Source organism: Pteropus medius, unplaced genomic scaffold (genome assembly GCF_902729225.1).
Source record: "Pteropus medius unplaced genomic scaffold, Ma_sr-lr_union100, whole genome shotgun sequence".
Lineage (NCBI taxonomy): Eukaryota > Metazoa > Chordata > Mammalia > Chiroptera > Pteropodidae > Pteropus > Pteropus medius.
In genome coordinates, this window is record NW_024342471.1 from 16,673,410 (window position 1) to 16,687,414 (window position 14,005).

Here is a 14,005-nt window from a genome sequence, read left to right on the forward strand (position 1 = left end):
CCGCCGCACACTTCCCTTCCCTTTTAAGCCGTGAGTGGTTTAATTTGCGAGTGCTGCTGCCTTTCATGTCCCAAGCTACGTCCCTGCTCCCTCTGATCTCCACGCCGCTTGTCGGGCCCCGCCCCCCGTCAGCCCAGATCAGGAGGCTCAGTAATTGTGACTGATTTTCAAAGCCGCCTGGAGTCTCCTCAAGCGCCCTGGTGTGGAATTTGCTTCCCCTTCAAAAAGTTGCTCAAATGAAATAAACTAATTTAATTTCTGTGTCCTCCCTCCCCCTCCTGGGTTCCCTGGCTTGTCTGAGTTGACTCCCCCTGCCTGACTTTTTCCTGAGCAGAATGTCGGAGTGAGTGGGCTAAAAGAGGGAGATGAGGCAGGGCTGGGGCTTCTTAGGCTGGTCCTCAAGAAGCTGGAGGCTGGCTCTGTTTCCAACTCTCTAGGCGACCTTGAACCAGGCCTTGCCCTTCTCTCGGTCTCAGTTTCCCTATGTGTGATGCAAAGACAGTTGCCACTCCTGCAGTCTGCGAGCCAAGCTGGCAACTTACCTGGCCACTGACTTCTATGTGACTGTGGGTACATTCTCTCCTCTCTGAGCCTCAGTGTTCCTGTCTGTTCGACGAGGATGCTACCATCAGTTGTGATGCCTCTCAGAGTTGAAGTGAGAGTGATGTGGCGGGTACGGGGCTGCACCTTCCTCTGGAGCCCTCCTATCCTCACTCATTCTCCAGACCGCAGCAGAGGGAGCTGTCTAAAATGCAAGTCCGCCCACGTCACTTCCTTGCTTAAGCCTTTCCCACGCTCCATGCTTCCCTCAAGTCCTTTGGATACGGCTCCTGCTTCCTTCTCCAGCCTCCTTTCTGGCCTTTACCACGTGGAAAGGTGCAGGTCAGTTTTGGGTGAAGAGAGACAGGGCCACATCTTCTTAGGCTAGAGTTTGAGTCCAGGAGTAGGGGCTGCTGGACCTGGGAAGTCAGAGGCTTGAGCTACCTGTGACCTCTCCACCGAATCTGTACATTACGCTGCCTTTTTCGACATCTCCACTTGGCTGCCTGACAAGTACTTCTAAATTTGCACGTCTGAAACCAAACTCCTGATTTCCCTCCATCCCCCAGATCTGTTCCTCTCATTGCTTCTCCCATCTCAGTAAATGGAAATTCCATCTATTTAATTGCCTGGGTCCAAATCGCGATAGTCATCTTTGAATTTTCTTTCTCTCACACCCCACATCCAATCCGTGAGCGAATGCTTTCAGCTCTGCTTTCACGACATAGCCAAAAGTCGACCTCTTTTCAATATCCTTCCTGGCACCACCTTGTCCCACACCGCCATCATTTCTTGTCTAGGTAATTGCAGTATCCTCTTCAATGGGTAATCTGCCTCTGCCCTTGCCCGCTGCCCCACCTAAGCTTCACAGAACAGCTAGGGGGTCCTGTTAAAACTAAGTCAGATCATGTCGCTCTTGTGAACAAGCCCCTCCACTGGCCTCCCAGCTTGCTCAGCTTAAAAGGCAAACCCCTGACTGTGGTCTACATGGCTGTACCATCTGGGCGGGTGCCTCTCCTCTTCTCCTTGGGGCCTTCGCACATACTGTTCCCTTTGGCTGGAATGCTCTCCCCGCAGGGCCCATGCCCTCACATCCTTCAGGTCTCTGCTTCAATGTCATCTCCTCAGAGAAGACTTCTCAGACTAATTATCTGTTTGTTTTCCCACTGCCTGTCTTCCTCGGCCAGAATGTACTCTCCATGAGAGCAGGGAGGCTCATCTGCTTTTTAAAATTTTTTACTTATTTTTATTTTTATTTTTTAGATGAGACAACCCTTGGTTGACCTCACAGATTGCAAGGACCTTGTCAGCTTACAAGCCCTTATTTAAAAAATTTTTTATGCCTACAGCACCTGGTCTTCCTAGGTGGTCTCCCATCCAAGTACTAACCAGGCCCGGCCCTGCTTAGCTTCCGAGATCAGACGAGATCGGGCTTGTTCAGGGTGGCATGTCCGTAGACTTGTCTGCCTTTTCATTGTTGTGTTTCCAGTGCCTAGCATATAGTAGGTCCTCATACATATTGGTTAAATGAATGAATGAATGAATATACTTAAATAGACACATTGTCACATGCGTGCACAGGTCTTAAAGAGTTGTTCGGCTATCCATGCACGCGCATATCCGCACATGAATATGTGAATGCATACACACACTAGACATGCACACGGACCTGTGTGTGTGTGTGTGTGTGTGTGTGCGCGCGCACGCACCAGCCAGCACTCACATCCGTACTTCACTGTTCCCTGTCCTCTCACCATCCCTTTGTGCCCACCATTTTCTCTGGTCTCCTTCCTCCTCTTCCATTACTGGCTGCCTGCTCGTTACCCACCAATCTGCCAGATTTAGCCCAGTCTGGGAAAGATGGAGTTGACTGTGCCCTCCCCTAAGAACACAAATACCCCTGGCCTCTGGCATACAACCGTAGAGCTGGAAGGCCCAGAGAGAGGCAGCACCAATCCCTTGGCCTCAGTGCGTCAGTGATGGAACATGGTCTAGGACTTAGGGTCTTTGCTCCCTGTCCAGCTTGGCTTACAGGTGCTTCGGTTAATACGGTGGGGAAGGAGATGGCAGCTGCTGGCTATGTCCCTCACTCCATGACTGCAGCTTCTACCAGAAGCCCCAGGCTAATGGAGCCTTGATGGTCAGCCAGCTGTCTGGGGCCTCACAGAGGGAGAGGGCAGATTCATTTGACCTTTGGCTCCAGTTCCCCTGCTGGGCAAATGTGAGTTTCTGAGTGTGACCATGTCTGAGGTCTTCTTGCAGATGGGCGTTTTGATGCGTGTGCTCCCTTTTCCATATGTACTCAGTGTATGCCCAGTGTCTCTGGGTGTATGCAGCTATGCCCAAATATATGCAACTGAATCTGTGTCTGGGGGCTCAGCCATCTCTGTGAACCTGCGTCCCCAGGTGGCTGGGTCTGGGTTTTGGGGCTTAATGCAGGCGATGAATGAAGCTGTCTGAATGTTGTTGCACCTGGCTGTGGCCAGACCTGTCTGCAGCTATACTCTGGTGGAGCTCAGCCCCAGAAGGGTCATGTCTGGTATGGCTTTTGCCTGTGTCTACGTACGTGGCTATGTCTGTGTATAAACTCCATCTGTGTGATGCGCTGTTTCCTGGGTGGGGTTACATGTGTCTATGTTGGGTGTGAGGCTGTGTCCGGTTGTGTGGTTGGGTCTTGTTTCAGCTTGTTTCTGGTTATAGGTGTACCCATGTTCAGTTATGCCTGCATCCGTGTGGGGACGGTGGCCAAGGGCTGTGCTGTGTCTGTGTGGAGTTGAACTCTGGTGAAGGGTTGTGTCAAGGCAGACATCTGTGCCTGTGTGCGTGACGGTCCTGGATGTTGTCTGTGCATGGTAGTGCCTGAGTGGGTCCGTGTATCAGAGGACAGCTGAGCTGGTATGTGGGGCTGGGCCTGTGTGTGTGACTGTGTGTGGGTCTAAGATCATGTTCAAATGATCTCTGTGTCCACATGTAGACTCATGTTCATGTGAGGACTGTGTCCATGTATATGCCTGAGGTCACGTGTGTGCCTCTGTCTGGGTGTGCAGCTGTGACTGTGCCCAGGATTATGCATGAGCCTGTGTAGGGCCCTGGGCTCATGTCTGTACTCTCTACCCTGGAGCAGCAGCTCCTGTCTCTCCCGCCCCTCCCCAGGGTATCAGCCGCTCCCCGCAGAGCAGGCTCCTACTCAGAATCTGGCAGCTTTCCTTCCCGCTTCCCCTCCCCCTGCTCCCCACCCTGAAGCCTGCAGCCCACCTGTGGGCGAGAGCTCAGCCACGCTGCCGATGTAGGGTCCATGCAGGAAGCGGGGCTCGCTGTCGTTGATGTCCTGCACCTTGATGATGAACTCCGACTCAGGCTCCAGCAGGCGGTTGGTGGCTCGGTCCCGAGCTTGGGCCCGCAGCGTGTAGAAGGTTTTCTGCTCACGGTCCAGGCGTTCCATGGCGTGGATGTCCCCTGTCAGCTCATCGATCAGGAAGATGGTCCCAGCGCCCTCGCCCGAGATGGTGTATTTGATGGCTCCGTCACCCTCATCTGAGTCTGAGTGGATCTGGAGAGGCAGGGAGGAAGGTAAGGTGGAGGTTGGGGAGGAAACTCGTCTCAGCCTCCCAGCTTAAGTCCCATGGGAGGCCTCTTCCCAAGCTTGTCTCTTCTTCAACCTATCCATTCTTTAGTGAAAACACTGGGGCCGAGGAAGCCATGCCTCGCCCCAGTCTGGGCCTCGCTGTAGGAACCAGAGTACTTTGCCAGCTCTCCCTCCTCCAGCCTTGCCCTTATAATCCACCTTCCCCTCTGCAACCAGAGCTAGCAGCCTCAGAGGCAGATCTGAATAGGTCTTCCCCTGCGTGCAACTCTTCCACCGCTCCCCCTTGCCTTTACAATGAAGTTCAGAGCCACCTCCGCACCCATCTGCTCTGGCTTTGAGCACCCTGTCCTTATTTCTCTGCCTACTGAAATTCTACTCACCCTGCAAAGGTTCTGTTTAAATGCCACCTCTTCCCCAAAGCTTTTCCAGATCCCCACTCTCATTCTCCTCCAAGATCTTTTCAGTACATCAAGCCATCATTTTCGTGTTCAGATTGTAGGATGGCTTAGCCAGTGCTTCTCAAACCTTCTGTGCAAGCAAATCACCTGAGGATCTTGTTAAAATGCAGATTCTGACTCAGTAGGTCTGGGATGGGGCCTCAGAGTTTGCATTTCTAACAAGGTTCCAAGCTGCTGTTCAATCTCCCTGGGCTCTGAGCCCTCGAAGGTCACTACTCATATAGCTCTCTGGAGAGCCAGCCTCAGGGCTTGGCACATGGTGGGGACAGGGCATGAAGGGAGGGAGGATAAAAGGGAACACAAATTAAAGGAGCACTTACTATGTGCCAGGCACTGTGCTAAGCAATTTACATACTTATTTAGTTCAGGGTTCTTTAAAACAAAACCCTACTAGAGTAATTTTGTGATCCTCATTTCACAGATTCTCCCCCCACACCGACCTTTTTCCTACTGAGGATCAGAGAAGTGGGATGATTTGCTCAAGGTCAGACCACTGCGAGAGCTGGCCTGGTCCACAGCCTGGGCTTTCTCTCTCCTCAAGCCTCCTAGGAGATGTCCAGGGGGAGGAAGAGGCATTATAGCCTGGCCTTGGCTGCAGCATCATTTTCCTGTGTGTCTCTGCACAAGTCACTGCGCCTCCCTCGGTCTCAATCACATGTTCTTTGTAACATGTGGATCATAACAGCACCTTCCTCCTAGAGGTGTTGGGGGTTAATTCAGTTAAAGTCCACATAAGGCCCTTAGCACCTGCCTAGTACCATGTGACACTTACAATATTAACAGCCAGCATGGCGGGGGCACAGTCCACAAATTGGTACCACGGCAGGGCCCCACTGGGCCACTTAGGAACGCGGTGCTTGCTGGATCACGGAGAGGTCCGAGGGGCTGAGGGAGCGGGGGGTGATGGGGAGGAGAGGGACTATCTACCGCTGGTAGTGAACTATCTCGATAACCGGCACGATTACACCAGTATGTACGAGCTGAAAATCAACCCTGCCTAAGACATAATAAGTGTCCAATAAATGGTAGCCATTGTGATTATTATATTATTACTAACTGTTGGCTACATATAACTGGGATTTAATCCAGGCACTGTTAGGCTCCAGATCCTAGGCTGTTTTCACTGAATGGAGATCTGTTGGGCAAGAAACCAGCAGACTGTTCTCCCAAACGGAAACGCTTAAGTCCTTATCCTCCAATGCTTAAATCTCCAAGGCAGCTCTAAACAGAGGAAAATGCATCTGATGAAGCTGGTGACCTTGGGCAAGTCCCTGCCTCTCTCCAAACTTCTGCAGAGATGGACGGTGAAAGACAGAATCCCCAAGTTCCTTTTCGGGCCAGGACACCGTGTCCCCCAGGCCACTCAGCAAGATAACAAGTGCCAATGAAGTCGTCACGAAGGGGGACGAAAGCCCACCCCTTGCCACGCAGGAGGAGCCTGGGTATAAATTCTGCTGGTGGAACTTTGTGTCTGAAAGGTGGATTATAGAAGTGCCATTTGGAAGATTGAATGGCCCATAAACATTTTCATATTTCATTAGCCGATTAATGGGCATCTCTCTCTTTTTGGCGAGTCTGCTGATTCTCAGCAGAAATTGCGGGGAGTAAATGGAGGCGTCTGGTGGAACCTTTCCGGGTCCCCGTCCTGTTATAGATTGCCCCAATTAATGCTTGTCCTGGGCTTCACCAAGAAGCCTTCTTCCTGTCCAGTTACTGTTAATAGATTTCTCATAAGTGGCTGGATTGTAAAAACCTCATAACTCAGTTTAATGCCCCCAATAAAATTATCTCAGGACGGCAGCCCTGAATCATTGGCAGCAATGGGGATGAGGAGACCTGTCTCTTCTGTTTGCTGTTTATGCTTTTCTTCCACCTCTGCCCAGGGGACATGGCAATAGGAGAGGGTAGACTTGTTCCCTCTGAAGGTGCCGCCACCCTCCTCCTAATCATACCTGGCATCTGCTTACTCAATCAGCAAAGGTCTCTGAGCAGTGTGCAAAATACAGGCATATCTTGGGGATATTGCAGGTTTGGTTCCAGACACTGAAATAAAGTATCGCAATAAAGCGAGTCATAATCTTTTTGCTGGTGGAGGGTCCTGCCTTCAATTTATAAAAATGCAACATCTGTGAAGTGCAGTAAAGCAAAGTGCAATAAAACGAGGTCTGCCTGAAGATACCATTTGGTGAGATGCTTAACAGCTATATCTTATGAGTCTCCGTCACTGCCATATGGAACATTAATATGCTTCCCATGTCTCAGATGAGAAAACTGAGGCACAGAGAAGGGAAGTCATTTGCTTCGTCACACAGCTAAGTTTAGGAAGCCACCTCCTGATCCCATGACTCGACGAAGGTTGTAACCATGGGCTTATTGATTTTTACTTTTCTGAGCCCATTTTCCTATCTGAGAAATCAGATTGAGCCCCACTTGGCACAGATGTGGTGAAGGTTAAATGAGAACATATTCGTAATGACTTAAACGCTGTCTGAATGGTTGTTTCTTCCCTTTCTTGTCTCCTGGGTCTCCCTCATGTCGCTGAAGCCATTGACATCTTAACTCGGACCCCGGATAGGGATCACTTAAGAGTGAGGAGGGGGGAGGAGGAATTGGAACCCAGAGGTGATGTCATTGATGTTTTTCCATGAAGAATGACACGGGATACACAATGGGGCTCAGTGGCTACCTCTGGACACTGCGGAGACAGACAGGGCCGATTGGCCTGGGGCTGAGCTAATTGCTGCGGATTTGGGGCGGGGCTGCCTGCCCTGCCTGCTGGCCTCTGGCTCCTAGTGGAGAGGAACTGCCTGTGGCTCTACCCTGGGAGGACATTTCTCAAGACTCACAGCTGTGAGTGGAAGATGGTGCTCTCATTTATTGAGCGACTATTATGTGTCACACATGGGTTGCAGGCCTCTGCAGAAATCTAATTTAATTTTGTGGCCTGCATAAATATGTCCCCATCTCTTAGGTGAAGAGAGTGAGATTGGCCCAGTTTTAGACTCCAATGCACAGGTTGGTCCCTTTGCAGCCTTTGGGAATCTGGGGAGAGACGGGGACACCAGTGTTTTTTTTTTTTTTTTTTGCCCTGTACTCAGCAGGCCACAGTCATGGAAGGCCTCTTCAATTTGAGCCTCTGTTTCAGCATTTGGAAAAAAGACTTCGAATCAGGAAAGGTGGAAGACTTTCGCTTTGGGAATGGCTGGGCGACAGCTTCAGCTTTGTCACCGACCTGTTGCATAGCCCTGGGCAAGAGGCAATCTTTTCCTGAGCCTCAGTTTTATCTGTAGATCGGGCTGATATTATTTTCGCAAGGATTCCATCGTAAGGTAACATGTGGAAGCTCTTGGCACATAGTAGGTACTCAATGCAGATTCATTGCCTCTCCCTTTCTCACTCTTGTCTCAGGAGGATTTGGGGACATCCTGAACCATTGCAGATACAGGAGCCAGCATCCAATACCTGTGTGGAGACTTTTAAACTCAGCTTGTTTCCTCCTTCAGGGAGCCCTCTCGGAGATCCTCCCACTTGGTTGAAGAGTCCTCATTCTGTTCTGTCCCCCTGCCCCATTCACACTCCCTGCAGCACCCCATTGTTGTACCTCTGTCTCCCCAGTTGTCACGGCCTGCAGGGGCATGGACTAACTTTGATTACTCTCTTTCTGAACTCTCCATGCCTGGCACACACTAGTGCCCTGACAATGCCTGCACAGAAAATACAGGAGGATGAGGAAGTTCAAGGTGTGTGTCTGTGTGTGTATGCACGTGAGAGTGTAAGATTTTGAGCTCCTCGAGGGCCAAGCATATGGCTTTGTTTCTATCTCTCCGACACCCAGCATAGGGGACAGGACCAAACATATTGAATAAATGAATAATGAAATGCACAGCTGTCATTAGAATTCCCCAACTATCTTCTGGGACTTCTGGAGGATCAGTCATTCTGAGAAACACCAGGTACACAGGATCCAGACTAGGGAGGAGAGTCCACGGGGCACACTTCCAAACCCTTCACCGTGACCTCACTGATATCTCATACTGATCTTGGGAATCAGAGATTATTCTCTCCCCGTTGTGCAGACTGGCAAACTGAGGCTCAGAGAGGGCCCATATCCTACCCAAAGTCCACAGCTAACAAGAGGCAGTCTGAGTCTACATCCTGGGTTCTTTCCACTGCATCAAGTGTGGACAGCCCCGGGGGGAGACTGGCCCTCCCCAGACTCCAGCCTTAGATCACAAACAACATGAAAAACACCAGAGTGAGGTTCTCATCCCGGGGCGGGGGGATAGAGGGGGGGCTGAAAAACGGTATTTATAAGGCCATTAATTACTTCCTCCTAATTAAATCAAAGTTAAATGCAAGCAGAGGTACGTTTTCCTTATTAAAGACAATTAAACGGACAGTGCAGCTACGCAAATAAAACGAGTCCAGGATTTAAACGGAAAGCAAATCAAATAAAAAGCCTCCCCCGGAATAAGGGGTCTGTTCATGCCTATGCTACTCGTAAACCAGTTCATCAATTTTCTTTAAATATTAGCAACTTAATTAAATCTGCTCTCCTCCCCCCTTTAATCCTGCCGTATATCTAAAATAGATCTCACCGCCCACAGGAGTTGGTCATAAGTGCTGACCCCATAATTCTAGCTTTTTTTTAAAAAAAAATTAAGAATCCTACAAAATCCACAATCCAACTGACAGAAGCCTCGGGGGAAATTACAGTTTGGAAAAAAGATTAGTCCAAGTACCCAGGTCGTATGAAAATTTTGGGAGGTTGCTTTGAGGGTGGGACTCATGAGAAGGTGAGGGGAAGAGGTGGGCTGGGCTGTAGAAGGAGACAGGACAGCAGGGGAGCTGCCGGTGCGGGGGCCTTGGTGACAACTGCGGGGGCCCAGCGGTTCCTTCGGGTGCTGACAGGAGCCTGGCAGTGAGTGATGGAGGAGGCGGTTGTAAAATAGGTTACGTTGGGGCTGGGGTTCACTCTGCAATGGTGCTGTTGCTAAGCTACCTTTGGAATTTGACAAGGACAGATGCTCCCAGCGGCTCCCTGGGGCAGGGGACCAGGAAGCAGTGAATTAACCGAAACCATGGAGAAGTCCTTTCTCCCTGAAGAGTGAGAGGCAGCATGGTGTGAGCGCATGTGTGTGCATGTGTGTGTGTGTGTGTACATACAGCCACTTGTACAAATGTGGAACTCAGCTGGAAATGGGGACAGGTGGTTTTTAAAAGCCCAAGCTCATATTCTGAGTGAGGGGTGGGCTAGTGACCACCTGCGCCCACTTCGTGGTGAGAAACTAGGGTTGCCAAGAGGCTTTCAGGATTTGGGGCAGGGTTCGTAGTGTCCATGTAGATGGTATTCTTAAGGTGGTGGAAATGTCAGGTGAGGCCTATGATAATAAAAGTTAATACTTACTGAGCATATGGCAAGCGCCAGGCGCTCTTCACTCTTCTAGGTTCTTGACATGTGCTAACGACTCATTGACTCCTCATCGCAATCCTTTCAGGAGGTCCTAGTAACAGCCTCGCTCAACGGATAAGGAAACTGAGGCACAGAGATGTTAAATCACGTGCCCGAAGTCGGAGATAACAAGAAGCCGAGCTGGGATTTGAGTCCTGGCAGTGTGGCTCCAGTTGGCCCCCACACTGTACCGCCTTTCATAAGAAAGTGTGCTTTGGGCAACTGTGTGCAAAGAAATGGAAATTTCCTTCTCTTTCCTCACTGCGGGAAGTGCTTTTCTGGAGGTGGCCTTGAGAAGAGAGGAGGGGCTCTGTGTGAAGATGATGGAGGAGGAGGATGGCATAGTCATGACAGCAGCTGGAATGCTGGGAGAGGTCTCTGTGAAATGAAGGAAGACCCCTAGGCACAATGCCTGGCTCATAGCAGATGCTTAATACAGGACAATTAAATTGCACTAGGCTGGGAGCTGGTGCCAGGAGATCTGGTCTCTTGAGTTGGTTCTGTCACCATGTTGCTGTGTGGTCTTGGCATGATGTTCTCTGCCTCTGGCCTCAGTTTCCCTATCTTATAATGAAGGGACTTACTAACGACCTCCTATTGCTGACAGATTTGGTTCTAGGAGATGGGTTGGAGTTTGGCTCACGCTGCCAAGGTGATAATGACTGGGAAGATGCAGGTGACGGTGGTGAATCAGTGGTTTCTCTCATCTTTTCAGGGTGTGGGTGGCTGGGGAGGCCAGCTGCCGAGGTTCCTGAGACCACCACGGCTGACAGGCAGATGTATCAGAGTCCTTCTCTGTCCGTCTGGGGTTTTCCTGGACCAAAATCCTTCTCCTAGGCCTGGAGGTCTCAGATATTTGGTGAATCAGGCTGTGACTGGCCTCCAGCACACACAGGTTTGAATCCAGGCCAAGCTACGTAGCCACTCCATAACTTAGCCCTCTCTGAACCTCAGTTTCCTCGCCTACAAAAGGGAACAATGATTTCTACCTTGCAGTGTAAGAGTTAAATCCTTCATATGGGAATAATGAGAAAACCACAATAAACAAACAACCAGACCGCAGGTGGAACACTTTTATGTGCTGTTTTTTTCTTTAATCCTTTCAACAACCCTAGGAAGCGGGCTTTCTCAGTCCCACTTTTACAGATGAAGAGACTGAAGTCCAGAGAGGTGAAGTGACTTCCTTAATGCAACATGGTTCATGGGCTGGCAGAACCAGGACTCCAACTCAGTTGCTTCTGGTTCCAAAGCCTGCACCCTTAAATACCTCACCGTTAGCTATTGTCTAGCTGACACTGGTTCCTCCTTCCCCCTCCCCTGACCCCATTCTACCAGCCCCACCATCTCACGGCCCTGGCTGGGAGTCAGGAGTCCTAGGTTCTGCCACCAGTTTTTTGGGTGACCTTGAGTAAGGAAATGAACCACTCTGAGCTCTGTCAAATTCTTACTTTGTTCAGATGTGGGGTTCAACTTCAGCCACATGTATAGAGAAGAAAGTAGCCAATGACCAGGGATTACTGTGTCTAGACAAGAGAAAATCTGGGTCTCCTGCAAGGCAAACCTAGAGGTTTATGTCAAGGCTTTCCTCCCTTCCTGGCTGAAGGTCCTTTTCCCCGAGCCTCTGAACTGAGCATCTTGGTCAGCCTCCCGATCTCAGACTCATTTAAGCACACAGGAAACTCCAGAGTTGGTCTCCCTCCATCTCTGCTGACCAAAACTTCCTGGAAAGCTGACTGGCTTTAGCAGAAGCCAGAGAACTGTCCCTGGGCACCACCCTGCTTTTCATGACCAACAAGCAACCCTCCATCTCAACACCTCAACTGCTGACAAGCCTCCAAATTAGCCAGGCTCTGTCAGGTCTCCAAGTCTTTGCCTAGGCTACGTCCTCTTTCCCATCAGGCTGATGAACTCCTACTCGTACATCAAAACGCCGTTCAGATCTCTTCTCCTCTACGAAGCCAGTCAACAGATACTATTTATTGAATGCCTACTCAGTGCCGGGTGCTGCTCTGTGAAGTTTTTTATATACCAGAGTGTCTCTGCCACTTTGGGGAGCCCCCAAATGGCAGAGGCTGGATCTTACTTGCCTCTGCCTCTCCAGCGTCATACCCCTGAGGAGTTCAGGGATTGAATGTGTGAACAAAAGACCTTCTCAGCCCCTTATATGCCTAAGGCACAAATCTTCAGCCATATTAACCAGCATTTACTCCGAGAGTTTGAAAAAGCAGCTTTCATTCATTCATTCATTTAATGAACAATTTGTGAGCAATATCTGCATTAGGCACTGGGGGTTTAATGGTGAGTGAAACAAACACAGTCTAATAGGAAAGACACATTAATTGCAAAATCAAACAAACGCATGCATAATTAAGTGTTATGAAGGCAAGATACGGGGTGTTGGAAGGCACGTAACAGGGCAGGATGGCCACACGCAGCGACCTTTCCTAGCCTGGTGTGGTCAGGATGGCTCCTCTGGGGAAGTGGCATTTGAGTGGACCTGAGTGTCAGTATAAAGTAATCAGTAGAAGGAACAGGACAGAGCAGTTCAGGGGGAGGAAACAACTTAGGCAAAGAGGAGGTGGCAGGAATGCATGGGGCATTGAAGACACAGTCAGAGGGCACCCCTGGGCTCTGTGGCTGAAACTCTGAGAGTGGGGAGCCGGGTCTTTGTGGGCAGTGGGATGGAACTTGAGCTTGACCCAAAGTGCACGGAAAGCTATTGAAGAATTTTAAGCAGAGTGGGGAGAGTATGTGTGGGACACGATCATATTTGCAAACCTGTTTCCACATTCTAGATGCATCTAGCTACAAGACGACTGGATTTACCTACTAGCAGTCTCCGCTCCAAGATGCAAAAGGGAGAGGGGCTGGAGAACAGCCTGGGGCAGGACGGGGAGTGGAGCTCAGGACCCTGGTGTCTGCCCCAAGCCAGGGACAGCAGGGAGGAGGCACCAGAGACTGGGATTTCCGAGGTTAGGGGATCTGGGACCCTTGCGCCTACCAGGGGGTGTCTCTCGGGTCCTGGGCGCGGGATGGCGGGTGCAGGGTCCCACTTTACCTTGCCCACGTACAGGGGCTCGGTGCCCGTGTACTCCTCCACCACGAAGAACTGGTTCCACACCCAGCCGCGCTTGACGCGGCCCATGCCCAGCGTGCCGTCCTGCTGAGCGCCGGGCGCCGGCGTCGGGGTTCCCGCCGCCCACAGGTGTCCCAGCAGCGGCGTCGGTGGTGGCAGCAGCAGCAGCAGCAGCAGCACCAGCAGCAGGGGCGACAGCGCCGCTCCGGCCAGGAGCCCCCGACCGTCGGGCCGCGGCCTCATGCTTGGTCTGCGCGGGGCCCCAGGAGCATGGACAGGAGCACCAGGGCGTCACTGTTTGGTGGCACCACGGAGCGGCGCCCCGTCACATGGTGGCCTCAGCGTGGCCGCCGGGGCGCTGCCCCCGACGGGGCTCCCGGACAGGCCCGCGGCCCTGAACGCCGCCCAGCCGCGGGGGCGCTGGGCTGGAGGCGGAGGGGGCGCAGCTGCACCCCGGGCATGGACGGCCTTCGGGGTCCCCACCCGCGGCTCCCTGGCACCACCTGGGCCAGATCACCCCGCAGCGCGGTCGAATCACCAGGCAGCGCCTCCGCAGTTCCCGAGTCTGCTGTGTGCCATGGTCCTTGGATGCTGAGTGGAATCCGAAGATCCTTGGTTCCTTGGAGAACTAGGAGCCTGAGAGACAGACATCATCGGAAAACAAACAAACAAACAAACAAAACATCAACGGAGGCTCTACGTAATGGCAGGGCAGACTGAGTCTATCTTTTGTTCTGTAGGTCCTACTGCGTGCCTACTTCTTGGACCCATAGTGAAGTGGTCCTGCCTCCTCCCCCACACCCCCAGTTCTGGATCCTTCCTTTCAACTCCCATTTCACACCTCTTCTCGCCCACCCTCTCCCAGCCCCCACCCCTTTCTCAAAGGCCACTTC

At 51.4% G+C, this 14,005-nt stretch overlaps 1 protein-coding gene and 1 non-coding gene across 2 annotated transcripts in view; both read right to left on the minus strand.

Moving 5' to 3' along the window:
* The window catches only part of CDH22 (cadherin 22), a 68,685-nt gene extending 55,330 nt beyond the window's left edge, over positions 1–13,355 (minus strand). The window contains 2 exon segments of the mRNA XM_039864481.1: positions 3,796–4,090; positions 13,095–13,355. Of these exon segments, the coding sequence (XP_039720415.1) occupies positions 3,796–4,090; positions 13,095–13,355 (556 nt within the window).
* Positions 1,881–1,999, minus strand: LOC120604093 (5S ribosomal RNA). The gene has a single exon (XR_005653256.1). It is a non-coding gene; the product is annotated as a 5S ribosomal RNA (ribosomal RNA).
* Positions 13,356–14,005: the final 650 nt, after the last annotated feature.